The sequence below is a fragment of the Pteropus medius genome, unplaced genomic scaffold, assembly GCF_902729225.1.
Source record: "Pteropus medius unplaced genomic scaffold, Ma_sr-lr_union100, whole genome shotgun sequence".
Lineage (NCBI taxonomy): Eukaryota > Metazoa > Chordata > Mammalia > Chiroptera > Pteropodidae > Pteropus > Pteropus medius.
Window position 1 is genome coordinate 32114275 of NW_024354500.1, and position 14486 is coordinate 32128760.

The window sequence follows — 14486 nt, forward strand, 5'->3', positions numbered from 1 at the left end:
TATTTTAAACAACAGAGCTTTCATCCCAATAACTATATTTTTGGGCATATTAACTTTTTTCATGATATGTAGTATCCAGTTGTCTAATATTCCTTTTTAATTATTTTCCCCACTATTACTATATGAGTATATGATTTCTTGTGCTTTGGTCAACACTGGGTATTATCACTTTAATATATATTTACATTTTAATGGGTAAGATTTGTGCTTTTTGGATTTCTTATACTAGAGAGAATAAACACTAAAAAAAGCTTTTAATTTTGGTCAGAGTAATACAGGCAAATGTTAAAAGGAAAATAGTTGAACAAGCATGCTCTTTTACCCATTTCCCCTCTTCTTTAAGTCCTCCTTTCTGAAATAGCACTTTTAATTATTTTGAATGTTTATTTTCAAATGATGCTGGCAGAATCAGGGAATATATTTTTTTCTTTCATAACTTCTTTTTCTTAGTTTCAAATTTTTTCTTAACATGTCTTCTTTATAATAAAAAGTCCTCCATCTTAAGAAAAAAATTCATCATGTCAGTTACTCATTTCCCTTGATGCTTCACTCAAACTTGGTATTTTTTAGGTTTATTCTACTACATTTCATCCTAGCACTTCCATGGATTGCTCTCCTCTATGGAGTCATTTTTTCTTGGAGTATATATCTTCCTCTTTTTGGGCTATTGTTTATTTTTTGAGATCACAGCCTTGAGAAACATCTTAAGAAAGAATATGTGGGAGGGAAGTTTTCCGAGTACTTACATATCTGAAAGTATTCTCACACTTGATGGTTAGTTTAGCTAGGTATAGATGTTTATTTGAAATTGCTTTTATTTACAGAACCAGTTGGTCTGATAATTGAGAATTATTCTTATTTACTCTTTAATCTGTTGGTTGCTGCACTTGACTATTCTAAGCACTTGTCACTGTGCATGTGTGGTGTGGGATGTGTGTGTGCGTGCGTGTGTGTGTGTGTGTGTGTGTATGTGTGTGTGTATGAGAGAGAGAGAGAGAGGGAGAGAGATAAAGAGACTTGAAAGTAACAAATATATTCTTTAGAAACAAGTTTTTAAAAATTAATCTTTTAAACTAATGCTATATGAACTTCACTCAAGCCAGTCTTATTTATAGTGGTTTGATTTTAAAAATTGATTTTTCAGGGGAAAGATGGACCAATTGTGAATGTGACTGTGATTAGAGGGGACCATTCTGCAGCTCTTCCCATGGCATTCACATATGTCTCCTCTTTAAATCCAGTGATCATGTCTCTGAGCAGAAACAGAAGCAACATAGCTGGTAAAACACATGATATTACAGAATCTTTTTATTTTTAGACCATTGATCCTATAAAAAAGAAAAACAGTAGATTATATATTCTATTAAAGATAATGTTATATTTTGGATTGGAGTTACTTTTCTGAAAACCAAGAGACTTGTATTCTCATCATTGAATTAATCTCCTAATATCTATTCTCCCTCTGTAAAATTGGGACCATTTCCATCAGGAAGATGACAATATAATTCAAGGATAACAATTCGACAACATTTATTGAGCACTTACTATGTGTCAATAGTAGCATCGACATATAATAGACTTTAATTCTGGTGACTAATTTATGCAATTATTAGCCTCAGTTTACTGGTAAAGAAACTAAAGAGCAGAGAGAATAAGTAACTTGCCTGAGATGTTACCTTTAGTAAGTAACAGAGCTGGGATTTCAACCAAGCAGTCTGGTTGCAGATTTCAAGCAGTTAGCCACTTATAGTTGACTATAACATACTGTTTTTGGCATCATGTTCTATTGTAGTAGTTATTTCATATGATTAGAGAATAAGATGTTCTTATTAGCTAAGAATTCTTGTTCCTTGAGACATGCTTTGTATAAAAAGAATAAAATTTTTAGCACCCAACTACAGAAAACAATTAAAACTTTCTTTAATAATTCAGGTGACATGACAGAATGGAATTATAAAATTTGTTATAATGTCAGACAATACAGACTTGGAAAAGTATCAAGTAATACACCTTTCTGGTTAACCGAACGCCAGATAACAGAGAGTTTGTGGCAGCCATATCTAAGGGTTTATTACAAATGACCTTCAAATTTCTCCCCCAAAAAGCCTGGACTCAATTTTTCCGGTACTATTTTCATTTTCCATTGCTCAAGAGTACATAAATAAAGGGAAGTGTCCTTTAGCTTCTCAATATTATTCAGTTCAGATAGTGCAGAAGAAGAATTTGCTGCCTTAGGCAACTGAAGTGTGTAAAATTCCTTAGTGGTATAGATTCTTCCCAACGAAGTAGAAAAGGGAGGAGGGAGCTCCGTGTTCTATTCAGATTTCAGTGATTTTGGCTTTTAATAAAATTTCCTACCTATAATGAAAAGAATAAATATATTGCATCAGTGCCTCAAAGGCATCTAGGATTAGCTTGACAATTGACCAAGAGCCCAAGGAGTTCATGTTATTGATATATACAACATGATGCATTATTTGCAGAACTTACACTTGCATTTAAATCTTTCTACAGGCAGAATAAAGAACATGTTATAAAATCCACAAAGGGTGGTACCTATTGGGAAAGTTGCTTTTGAAAGTTAGATTGTGGCACATCTCCATCCAGGAGATGATTATGCTGATGGTGACAGTAAAGTCGAGATGAAATCAAAGAGAGAGAGGAGAAGAGGCAGGGGGATAAGGGAGGAAGGATGTAATGTGCGGGACCATTAGTGTAGTTTTTGCACTCAGGCAGCGCTGGATCTGAGTGAATCCAAGCTCATCCACTCCTTGGGCAAGATATTTAACTTCTTTTATCTTTGGTTCCTTTAATTGTTATATGAGAATAATTCTTTAAAGGTTATTGTGAAAATTGGAGATAAAATATGTAAAGCGCCTAGCTAACATGGAGAAAGGACTCAATAATGCTTTGTTGAAGTGAATGCCATTATTCTGCCACATACTGTGTGATATTAATGAGCTAAAGATGGCCTCTGTATATTGGCCCAATGTTGTTTACTTTTTCACAGCAGGCTGGGAGCCATTAGCTCAAAAGCCTGCCAATGTCAAATTCAAATTTTTACATACTCAATTATTTTAAATATAGTCTCCCACAGCAGATTTTTAGCCTTTTAGAGCCTGCCTGCTTTGCATACCCTGCAAAACTGCACCCAACATCTGCTAGACATAGATAAGATAAACCTGGGGGCTACAAAGGACTCTAATCCACTGCTGCCCTTCAGAGCTCTCTGACCCAAAGACTGCCACTGGGCTGCTGAGTGACATCATCTAGATACATAAGCCCCCTCTCCCACCCCCTTCTCCCCGAGGAGTTTCTTTGCCTTCCTCTCCTTCTGGGTGGTAGTCTCCTATTGTTGCCTCTAGGGGAGGTCTCATGCTGTGAGGTTTCTGTACCTCTGTGAACCTGTCAAATACCACCCATATAAAGCTCATTTTTTTTTGCACTTCTGTCACCTCATGGTCATGTCTTTTTCCTTGCTCAAGCCTGAAATTCCTTGAACTCACCACACTGAGGCTTCAGACTTCACAGTAGAAACAAAGTTGGGAAGACATGAAGGAGCAAAGAGGATGTGGATCAAGGAAGAAAATGAAGTTAATTGAGAGCTTTTAAATACTGTACTATACCAGAGGCTGTCCTAGGATGTCTAACTTAATCCTATGACAAGCCACATGAGGTGGGCTCTGTTACCATCTTACTGATGAAAAACTCAAGGCTTTGAGGGCCTAAAGCGAGTCACACAGTCACACATTTTATCAGGTGGTAAAATGGCAGAGTAAGGATTTAAAAGTAGATTCAGTCTTCTCAACACACCACAAACCCTCTTCTTTGACACTTCTCTTTCAAGAGACCTCTTTTCCTCCTGATCTCATTATCTATAGTGTTCTCTAGATGCCAGCCCTGTAGCAGTTCTTAAACATTAGCAGCTAAACACGTTTTAGAGGTGCTTTAGCCAAAGCTGTGTCTCTATGGACACACCAAAATTCAGGAAAGGTAAGTATGTTTATTTCCACTTCTGCCATTGCACACTTGATTTCTGGCTCTTGTTAAGACTCCAGTTGTCTGCAGAGTGAATTTCTCTTCCCTATCTCTTTAATTGATCTCATAGATTGGAAAAATAGCTTCAATAATATTATTTTCTTACTTAAAAAACTTTGGAGATCTCCACTGTCCACTAAACTAAGTAAAGACTCTAGAGGATTGGATTTCTTAGTCTTCAGCCATAGAACCATCATCAACTTGGCCTACTCCTATAGAGTCCCTACTGTATATACATGTATCTGCTCTTCCAGAAAGTCATCCGATTCTCTTTCTTTCTCTCCAAGCTGCCAAATGATGAAATGAGAAAGTGCTATGAAAGGCTTTGTGTAAAACTGTGAAGTTTTTAGAATAGAACTGTAAATCTCTTCTTCTCTATTACTTCCTCTTAGAATTTTGCTTTCAAATTAAACTTCAAGCACCATCTTGCCCATAAGGCCTTTCTTGATACTTTGAATGATGCCCTGACTTGAACAAGTCCATTGCTTAATTTTCACCTCTATTATGGCATGTCTTCTAACTGAAGCTATTTTTGCACCTATTTTATCACCTTTGAGGTCTCTTTGTGGGCTTAGTTTGTGTTTAACTTATTTTTGTGCCCCTCATGACATATTGCTTACTCTTGCTACTCAATAATATTTGAGGTAAAAGGAATTGAATTAGCATGTTCATAATATACATGGCATTGTAGTAGGGTTTCTAATTAAACCAAAAAGATATTGAAATATAAGAGAAAACCGGTCTCATTCCTTGATATTTTTATTAATTAGCTATGAGACCTTGGCTGCTAAATCTTAGTTTTCTCCAAAGCTAAGTGTCAGTCCTATAAATGTCAACTAATTGCCCTATAAATGTCAACAGCATAGTGTGACAATCAAATGAGATCGCATATGTAAAAGTACTCTGTAAACTGTGAAGTACTATACTCGTATATGGCATTATTATGGGGTTCACTGCACATTGAAGATAAAACTTTACACTTCTATCAGTAGAAAAGTGGAAGTTAAAAAAGGGACAAGGAGTGCTACTTGTTGGTTATGAAGACCATCAGCTCTTCAGACTACGTCTCAATTTGCCTTTGCATGAAGATAATTTAGTGTGCCTCTTGAGTACAATTGTCTTGACAAATTTGCTTTTTATGCTCTTGAGATTATTGGTTATAGCTCTACTAAGAGAATTGTTAGAAGTTTCATGAAAAAACATTAGATTGGCATTAAAACTCTTAATTAGGGTATTATGCATATAATACCCTAATATTAATAGTACAAGTTTTAGATTGAATAGGTGATTGAGGCCACAAACCAATTTCACAGAGGCTAACGAATTCTTTTTAACACAGGAGGTGAGATCCTTTTCATTGGAATGGCGTTGCTGGTGGATTACACAAATTTGGATGTGGAAGTCTACATCAAGGATACCTTGGCTTGGGTTCATGCAAAGACTGCTCAGGGTCTGGAGGTGGTGCTGCCCCCACTGCCAGCTGGCCTCCACAGAATCTCAGTCTCCATCAATGGGGTCGACATTTACTCAGCAGGGTGAGGTGGACACTTGCCATTAGTTTTAGATCTGTTTGATGGTCTAGTGATTCAGTGGAGGAATGCTAGTTTTGAGTTAGGTCTTTATTTTTTCTTCTTCTGAAGTTAGGGGATGAACATGAAAATCATAAAATTTGAACAAATCTTAGAGACCCTATAAGATAGTTCACTCTCAAGACAAATTCAGGAGAAATTTTTGGCTTAACTAGATGGTGAATGGAGAACTTTCCGGAACTAAAAATGTTATGGCTCTTGATTAGGGTAGAGATAGAGTGGGCATCCATATGTGAAGGGGAAAGAGTCTGTTCTTTAATAAGAGTCTATAATTAAATAAGACCTTTAATAAGATTGTGTCTTGGGCTTTGAATAAATGGCTTACAATTATTGCACAAGGCATATTCTTATCCTCTTTGCCCTGAAGTCCCTTTGCCCAGTATTTCTTCAGAAGTTCCATCTCCTCATTCCAGAAAGTTAGCTAAATTGTATGAGACTGATGTCACCACATGATACTGGCCCAGGAAAATGTCCCACACAATACCTTTTGCCCACCATTTTGTTTCTTCTCCGGTAGGCAGTGTATTCATACCTGTTCTTCATCACTGCTCTCTTTTTCTCCCCAAAATACATACATCTCTTCTGTCTTATTCCTTCCTTTCTCTTTCCCTAACTCTCTCAGTTATTTCAGAGCAATCTCCTCATTTTCTATAGAGTCGATTTGCACATCCAGTACATCACTGAAGTTTTCAGCATCGAGCCTTGCTGTGGGTCCCTTCTGGGTAAGTGGCTCTGATGTGACTGATACCAGTTATACAGTAAGTCTATTCACTGAATATTTAGATCTTGTTCCTGAATTAATTAACCAGTGAGATCAGAGATGGGCAGCAGAGAGAGAAGTTTCCTTGTGCTCCAGGAACTGGGTGGTATACTTTGAAGGGTATGAAAACTTGGGGATTCCTTAGCTCAGTAAGCTCAGGAAACTCAAAAATTTTTATGAAAAGGAGATATACCTTTTTTTTCTTTTTCTAATAGAAAGAGGCTGAAACATATAATGGGTACTACATCTTGAGTGGATATCAGAAAAATAAGAGAAGAGCTTCCTTAGTTAGCCTTTTAGATACTGCATGTGCAAGGAGAGGAGGGATGTGATTTGGTGTCCTCACTTTCCTCTAGGGATGTAGATGAAGGATCCAGAAGTAGTTAGAAACACAAATGCCATATGGGAGATGTAAGGACAAGGCAAATCGAGAAATCTAAAAAACTATGCATTTTCAGAAAAAATGGAAAGCTATGTATTTGTAAATGAATAATCATTATGATAGTGTATGAAATAGCATGTTATCATTTTCGAGTATAGTAAAATTCTTTTTTCAAGATACTTGGCTATACCACAGATTTGGAAATGTTGGATATGTTGCTCCAACCCATCCTGAACATGAGTTTTATTGTCCTTGCACTACAGTGCAAGACAAAGTCTGTGCATATAGCAGTTAATTCACAAGCATGTCACCATTTCATTGGCTCTTGATATATTACATATATATATGTATATATATATATCTACAACTACATAACATGTGGAATATTGGAATATTGTATAGAATAATATAAAAGATAAAGAGAAGACCAGCAAATTTGATTTTTCATTACAGTGTCAGTTGAATATACAGAACAATATATATACTCCACATGATAATATATGAATATAAAATAATACATCAGATAATATGGCAGATGATAAGAAGATTAAAGAATTTGATTTTTTATTAATATATAAATTATAAATATGTATGTATAATATACATATATTCTCACTACATAATAACATATATAATAATATAGACTAACATGCCAGATAATATAGCAGATGACAAGAACACTTCAAGAAATTTGATTTATCAGTATTATATAAGTTGATAGAAGTGGTGGCTTCTAGGATCTATCGATATACTTGAAAATTTTGTCTTAAATATTATAAACATCCTTTCTATGTAACAATTTATATTGTTTTACTATTATGTGAATTTCAGCCCATGTGACTCCTGCCAAAATGATCACAAATTTAACATTGATGAGGTGAGGTGAAATAATTAAGATTTCACTAATACTTACTCCACCTCCACTTAATTGCTCTGGGGCTTACACAGGTGTGTGAGTTCCTAGTTCTGAATATCAGCTTCTAAGTTTTATTTTTGATGTTCATGCTTTAGGTGGAACCATCCTCAGCATCTCAGGCATAGGATTCAGCAGAGAGCCAGGTTTAGTCTGGGTGCTTGTGGGCAATCAGTCCTGTAACATTGTGAACTTAGCAGAGACGCATATCTGGTGTGAGACTTCACCTGCTTCCCTGCCGCCTGAGGCAGATATTCTCACTGTCCCAGCCCCTGTGGAGGTCTGGGTTGGCAACCTGTCCATCACCCAAGGACCTGCACCAAGCCTGGTGGGGAAGGGCTTTACTTTCACATATGAGGTGGCCACAACACCAGTAGTCACTGCTGTGCGAGGAGAAATCACGAATAGCAGCCTGAGACTCTACGTGGAAGGAAATAACCTCTCCAACTCAGTGATTCTTCTGGGGGACTTGAACTGCAGTCTTGAGACACAGTCTTTCAGAGGCAACACGAGCCTGTCTGGCTGCTCCTTTCCTCTTCACGGTTTGGAGGCAGGAGTCTACCCTCTTCGGATACGTCAGAAGCAGATGGGGTTTGCTAACATGTCTGCAGCGCCCCAGCAATTGGTGATGACACCTTGGATCATGACCATCTCCCCAACAAATGGGTCTGCTTGTGGTGGGACAGTGCTCATGGTGAGGGGCTTGGCTCTCAACTCAAGAAGGCGATCAGTTCAGGTTTATCTTTCGGGTCCCTTTACTTGTGTGATTTTGAGCTTGGGGGCCCAGATGGTCCTCTGTCAGATCAAACCGGTGGGTGACTCCTTGCCTGGTGCTTCCTTCACTCTGAACATCACCATCTTGGTCAATGGCCTACACAGTGAATGTCATGGGAACTGCACTCTTTTTTTGAAGGAAGAGACAACTCCTGTAGTGGATGCCTTGACCACTGATATCAATGGGTCTCTGACTACGGTGTTGATTAGAGGTCAGAGATTAGGCACCACAGCTGATGAGCCAATGGTGTATTTGGATGATCATCTTCCTTGCATTGTAACTTTCTTTAATGCAAGCCATGTGGCATGCCAGATAAGCGACTTGACTCCAGGACTCCACTACCTATCAGCAGTTCATACAAGCAATGGGTATGCTTGTTCTGGTAATGTTTCCAGACACTTCTACATTTTGCCTAGGGTGTTTCATTATTTCCCCAAGAATTTCAGCATATATGGTGGGGGCCTCTTGACCATAGAGGGCACAGCCCTGAGAGGACAGAACAGCACGGTGGTCTACCTTGGCCAGCAGGCCTGCCTGACGGTGAGCATCAGTACTGAGCTCCTTCAGTGCTTTGTTCCTGCAGGGCATGGCTCTGTTGTCTTGGACATAGAGATAGATGGACTTTTGTATCAAATGGGAGTCGTTGGTTATAGCAACGCGTTCACTCCAGAATTGCTCTCTGTTTCTCACACTGATGGCATCTTGACTTTGGTGGTGGCCCATATCTCAGGAGCTGTGAACGTCGACATTTTTATTGGGATGTCACCCTGCGTGGGTGTCTCTGGCAACAGCACGGTTCTCCAGTGTGTGGTTCCCTTTCTTCCTGCTGGGGAGTACCAAATCAGAGGTTACGACCGGACAAGAGGGTGGGCCTCATCTGCCCTGGCGTTCACATCAAGCGTTACTATCACAGCAGTGACTGAGAACTTTGGTAAGTCAAGCAAGTGATGCAGAGGGCTTTCTTTATGTTAGTGGATTACAGCTATTCTCACTACTCTAAGTGGTAGGCAGTCAACATCAATCTGAACGATAAAAGGAGAGAGAGGCCTGATTGGCCTCTTACAGTTCCAGTTTCCCCTAAAACTTGTCTTCGTCATGCTCCATGTAAGAGACTTTGTTTTTTTTACCAAGGAAGTTGTGCATACTCTTTAAGTACATGATTGTATTTTAGTTGGATGCATTAAAGCAATTTAATTGGTGTTTTAAATTAAATAACATCATTTATAAAAGCTCATAATTTGATCATTTAAGTAGGACATAAATGGCTTCACCTATTTTTAGAGCTATGTGTCAATTTAAATTGTTTTAAGTTTATTAAATATGATTTTTTTTATCATTTTGTAATATTTCACAGGTGAATTCATACTCCACCAATAACTGGCCAATTGCATAGTATGATTGCACTGGCTGAACTTTTTTCTCCTTTTAGATACACTGAAATTTGCCTTGCTTTTTCTTACAATGATGGTTTCGATTTCTGTTCACTTAAAGCCTTAATACATTTGAGATAGCTCAAATTTGATTGTGATGCAGAATATATACAGGAAATTATGCGAGCCAAACCTTAGACTGATGAAGCACTGGCCAAGGCCTTTCTTAGAACAAATCTGTCTGGCTTCAGCCGGTTGGAGTGCTATGGGGATCGGGATTTTGGTCCCTAGTAACTTAGCTGGTTAACTTTCTATACCTCGTTCTCTTAATTGGTAAAGGGGTTTGTGCTGGATGCTTCCTAGTTCAGCTTACTACTAAGATTCCATGACTTTTATGGTGAGAAAGCAGGGGTATAAAAGGCACCCTAAGCAAAGTGTTATTCTTGATGTTGTCATGTGGCTGTGTTAGTACCACCTTGATAGAAAGGCAGTAGAAACCGGAACTATATCTCAGTGTGGACTAGACATTGCTGCACATCTGAGGATCCCAGTGACATTTACCTTTCTTGATTCTCAGACTGAAGCAAAACATGTTGTCTGTTAAGAATTGTGATACTTCTACCCACTGAAGACAGGCACTCTCATATAGTGCTGGTAGGAGTATAAAATGATGCAACGTTATTTTGGAGAGAAATACGGGAATATACATCAAAACCAAAAACTTACTTTTCCTTTGACCTAGAAATTCCACTTCTAAGCATTTGCAACAGTTTTATTCAAATAAGTGTACTGTTCATTGCAGCACCATTAATTACAGCAATAGATGATTGATTAATAATGGAAGTATCGATCGATCTGAAAATAGCTAAATAAATTATGGCATAATCCTATAATGAAATTCTAAGTTGCTATTAAAATGATGAGTTAGATATATACGTATATGTATATATACACACATATGAATGTGTGTATACATACTTGGAAAAATGTCTATGCTATATGTTTAAAAAACAAGTTGTAGAGGAATGTGTATAGAAAGATCTCTGTATAAGAAATATATATACTTAGAAAATTCTGGAAAAAATTCACAAAAAACTCTATACATGGCTCTCTCTAGGGAGTTAGGTGATTAAGAAAACTTCTACTTTCATTTTATATGTTTTCATATAAAAAATTAAGAACTATAAATAAGCGTTACTTTTCTATATAAAAATTATTACGTTTTTATAGATTGGTGAATATGATGGGGAGCTGACAAACAAGGACTCTGGCTCTGGAGGCTAGAGCTTAGTGAAAATAAACTGAGGATATCAGGGATGGAGAGCCAGTTGTGTGGATTCTGGAGGGCATAGAAAGAAGGATGGGCAGCAAGGAACCATGAATTTGAATTTTGAGTTAAGTAAAGAGAGATTTGTCTCTATGATCATAAAGTTGTAATTTTGTTTTAAACAAAAGGCTGCCTGGGTGGAAGGATCGTGCATGTGTTTGGAGCAGGATTTTCTCCAGGGAACATCTCAGCCGCTGTGTGTGGTTTTCCCTGCCAAGTCTTGGCTAATGCTACAGTATCTGCCTTCAGCTGCTTGGTTCGTCCTCTGGATGGTCAGTAAAAATGCCATATGTATTTTTAAGAGTACATATGAAAATGATATTCTTTGCTTAACTTCTTTTTTCTAATTAATGCTGTACTGACTTCTAATTTTTCTATGTGTTCTTGGGAAAAGAATTTCTCTACTCCCCATCTAAAATGGTAGTTAGAATCAAGGACCACCTATTAAAATGTTTCAGAACTTTCGTTATATTAATTGCAACAAAATTTTATCACTTATTTTTTTTTATTACGGTCATAGTAATGGAGAAAGTAATTCTGAGTTTTGAATGTTGATTTCAATGACAGGTTTAGGAATCATGAAGAAAACAATCTCTTGGTCTTGTTCTGGGGTAGGGCTGCTGAAAACATGCTTACTGGAGGTACTAGTGAAGGGGTTAGATCATGAAGCTAGATATCTCTTGCGTAGTTGCCTAATGCATTCAGTTATTGAATTCGTATTATAGACAAAAGAGTCAACATTAACATCGTCCTCTTATTCTTTAATGCTCAGGTAATTGAGCCCTTATTCAATAAAATACCATGATCTCTCACTGCTTTAAGCTTCTTAAAAAGGAAGGTGCAAAGCTTTGATAGTCCCATAATGGGGCTTTATAATACAGGGTGATTACCCATAATTGAGCTCAGAAAAAAAAAATCAAAGGGAAGAAATTGCCATTATTACCATAGGAACAGCATAGCCAGGTGATTATCTTGTTTGCATAATCATAGATCTTGTACCTATGCACTTAAAAACCATTTGAACACATACTTTCTGTGTAGTATTTTAACTTTTATTCCTAATATGTGTCTGCAACTTGAATGTGGGTGAAGGATTTACAAAGCATCACTTCATCTGAGCTCGGACAAAAATTCCATGACGGGTAATTTTACAGTGGCAGTTTACATTGGATTGTTTTAGACAAGAAGGAAGTGGGAGGTGAAAGAGAAGAAGAAACAATTCTTGTTTTAAAATACTAGAAACTGAGTTTTCTATTATCACATGTATAAGCGGAACATTGTGCAAAAAAGATAATTCCACTTAAAATTCCACAATGGGAAACCCAATAAATTTAATTTAAAAAATTCCACAATAGGAAATTTAAGATACAGTAAAAGATGCAAGTTTTAGATGTTGTCTGTTTCATCTCTACCTCTTGTGCATAGCACTGGCACAGTGTATGTGCAAAATTAATGCTCAATGAAAGAATAAATAAAGAAGTTAGAGAATAAATAAAGAAGTTAGAAAACCAAGACTCCACATTTATAGGTTCTAATATTTAACTAACTAATGCTGCTACAGTTTTTTTTTTAAGGCTTTCATATACATACTGCTTAAATGAACTTTTTAAAGCCTCTTGGTATTATTTCAAGACACTTAATTTTAACTGGAAGTACAAGATAAAAATCACCAAGGATTTAGGGTCAGTTAATTGTGGTATTGGAAGGATTATAAATCCTAGGAGAGAAATAATAAAAATTATTATATTTTAAAAGATTCGATTAAGTTTTAGAAAAAGACTTCTCAATATTCAGTGAATTTTAGAAGAGGAAAATGAGTTGGAAACTGTAACTCTTAACTTTGCCACTAGGTGTCACCAAATACTTATTGATTTTGCAAGAGCTCATTTTAGGGAAAAGAATAATTTGACTTATTTTCCTCTTTTATTAAAAAAAGTATTTTAATTATAGTGTCTAAAGATGAGAAGGAACTGTTAGAAACCAGTTCTACTGGTTTCTTACTTATGATTAAGTATGATACTTGGGAATTCTATCACCCCCCTGAAATCGACTAAAATATTTTCAGTATATGATTGTATATTTTTTTCCTATGAAATAGGTCTATAGACATCAAATGGTCAAAGGGAGTGTGTTTCACAAGTTATTGGAAACTACTAAAAATTCCCCTACTTTCAGATAGGATCACATATAACCAATTTAGTTAAGAATCTATTATATTTTATAAGATTTTTTTTAAAGGATGATTTCACAGCAGCAACACTTATGTGTTTCACAGTTGCCATTCTCAGAGAAATCCATCCTTTTGTCTAACTAACGGACCCTCCTCCCACCCCCAACACATACATTCTTTTTTCCATCCTTAATCAGCTGGCTGCCCTTCGGAAAGCTGAATAATCTCAGTCTTTCTAATGCAGTGGTTTGATGTTATTATAGAGACTTATTGAGAATTTATTATTATTATTATTATTATTATTATTATTATTATTATTGCTGGAGCAGCAATAGCAGCATCAGCTGAGAGTCTGTTAGAAATGCAAATTGCTGGAACTTACTAAATCTGAAACTTTCTAACAAGTAAACATTTTGGTATTTCTCTTCTGAGCCCTCACTGAATTCTGACATTCTTTCCTAATTTTAAGCCCAAAACTAGGTAGCTCCTCTGTGTAAGCAAGTTCTGGTCATATTGATAGTGTAATAAAATGCTTGCATATAATCTGGTTTCATATTTATTTTTAAATTACACTGCTGTCTTGCTGGTTTATAATCTGTTACCTACTATTATTCCAAGGTGTTTTTTTTTGTTGTTGTTTCCTTTCTAACATGACTGTGCACAGCTGGACTTCCCTCATCTTATATTTATATGATTTATTTTCTTCTTCTGTGGTTTACTGCCTTACTATTTTCATTTGGTCTTTTGTTTATATCTGTTAACTTCTCTAATTTGCTAAGGTCACTTTGAATTCTGACCCTTGCTTTTAGTTATATTTCTTAGTTTGACTTTGCACAATGAAGAAAGTGATGTTTCACATTCCAGGATGTAGATGATGGCCTAGAACTCAAACTTTCTTAATTACTGTTTTGCTTGTTCCAATACCACAGTACAAATGTGTTTTCTTTTCATCAGTGGGGTAGGGGGCGTTAAATGTGCAGCTCTAAAAAAGTTCTTTTGCTGCTTTTAGTGTCATCTAACTTTATCTTTCCCCAAAATTGTGGTTCTGACAAAAAAAAAAAGAATTTTACTTTTCCACAAGGTGGGTTGCTAAAACGTCTCATTAGGTTAACCTAATACTTTATATTTATAAAATCAGCAAGATCTTTGATCTTTGGATATC

General features: G+C 36.5%; 1 protein-coding gene across 1 annotated transcript in view; it reads left to right on the plus strand.

Moving 5' to 3' along the window:
* The window catches only part of PKHD1 (PKHD1 ciliary IPT domain containing fibrocystin/polyductin), a 411516-nt gene that overhangs the window by 57548 nt on the left and 339482 nt on the right, over positions 1-14486 (plus strand). The window contains exons 29-33 of the mRNA XM_039853082.1: positions 1145-1280; positions 5378-5573; positions 6282-6349; positions 7781-9388; positions 11283-11426. Coding sequence (XP_039709016.1) covers positions 1145-1280; positions 5378-5573; positions 6282-6349; positions 7781-9388; positions 11283-11426 — 2152 coding nt within the window. The remainder of the gene's footprint in view (positions 1-1144; positions 1281-5377; positions 5574-6281; positions 6350-7780; positions 9389-11282; positions 11427-14486) is intronic.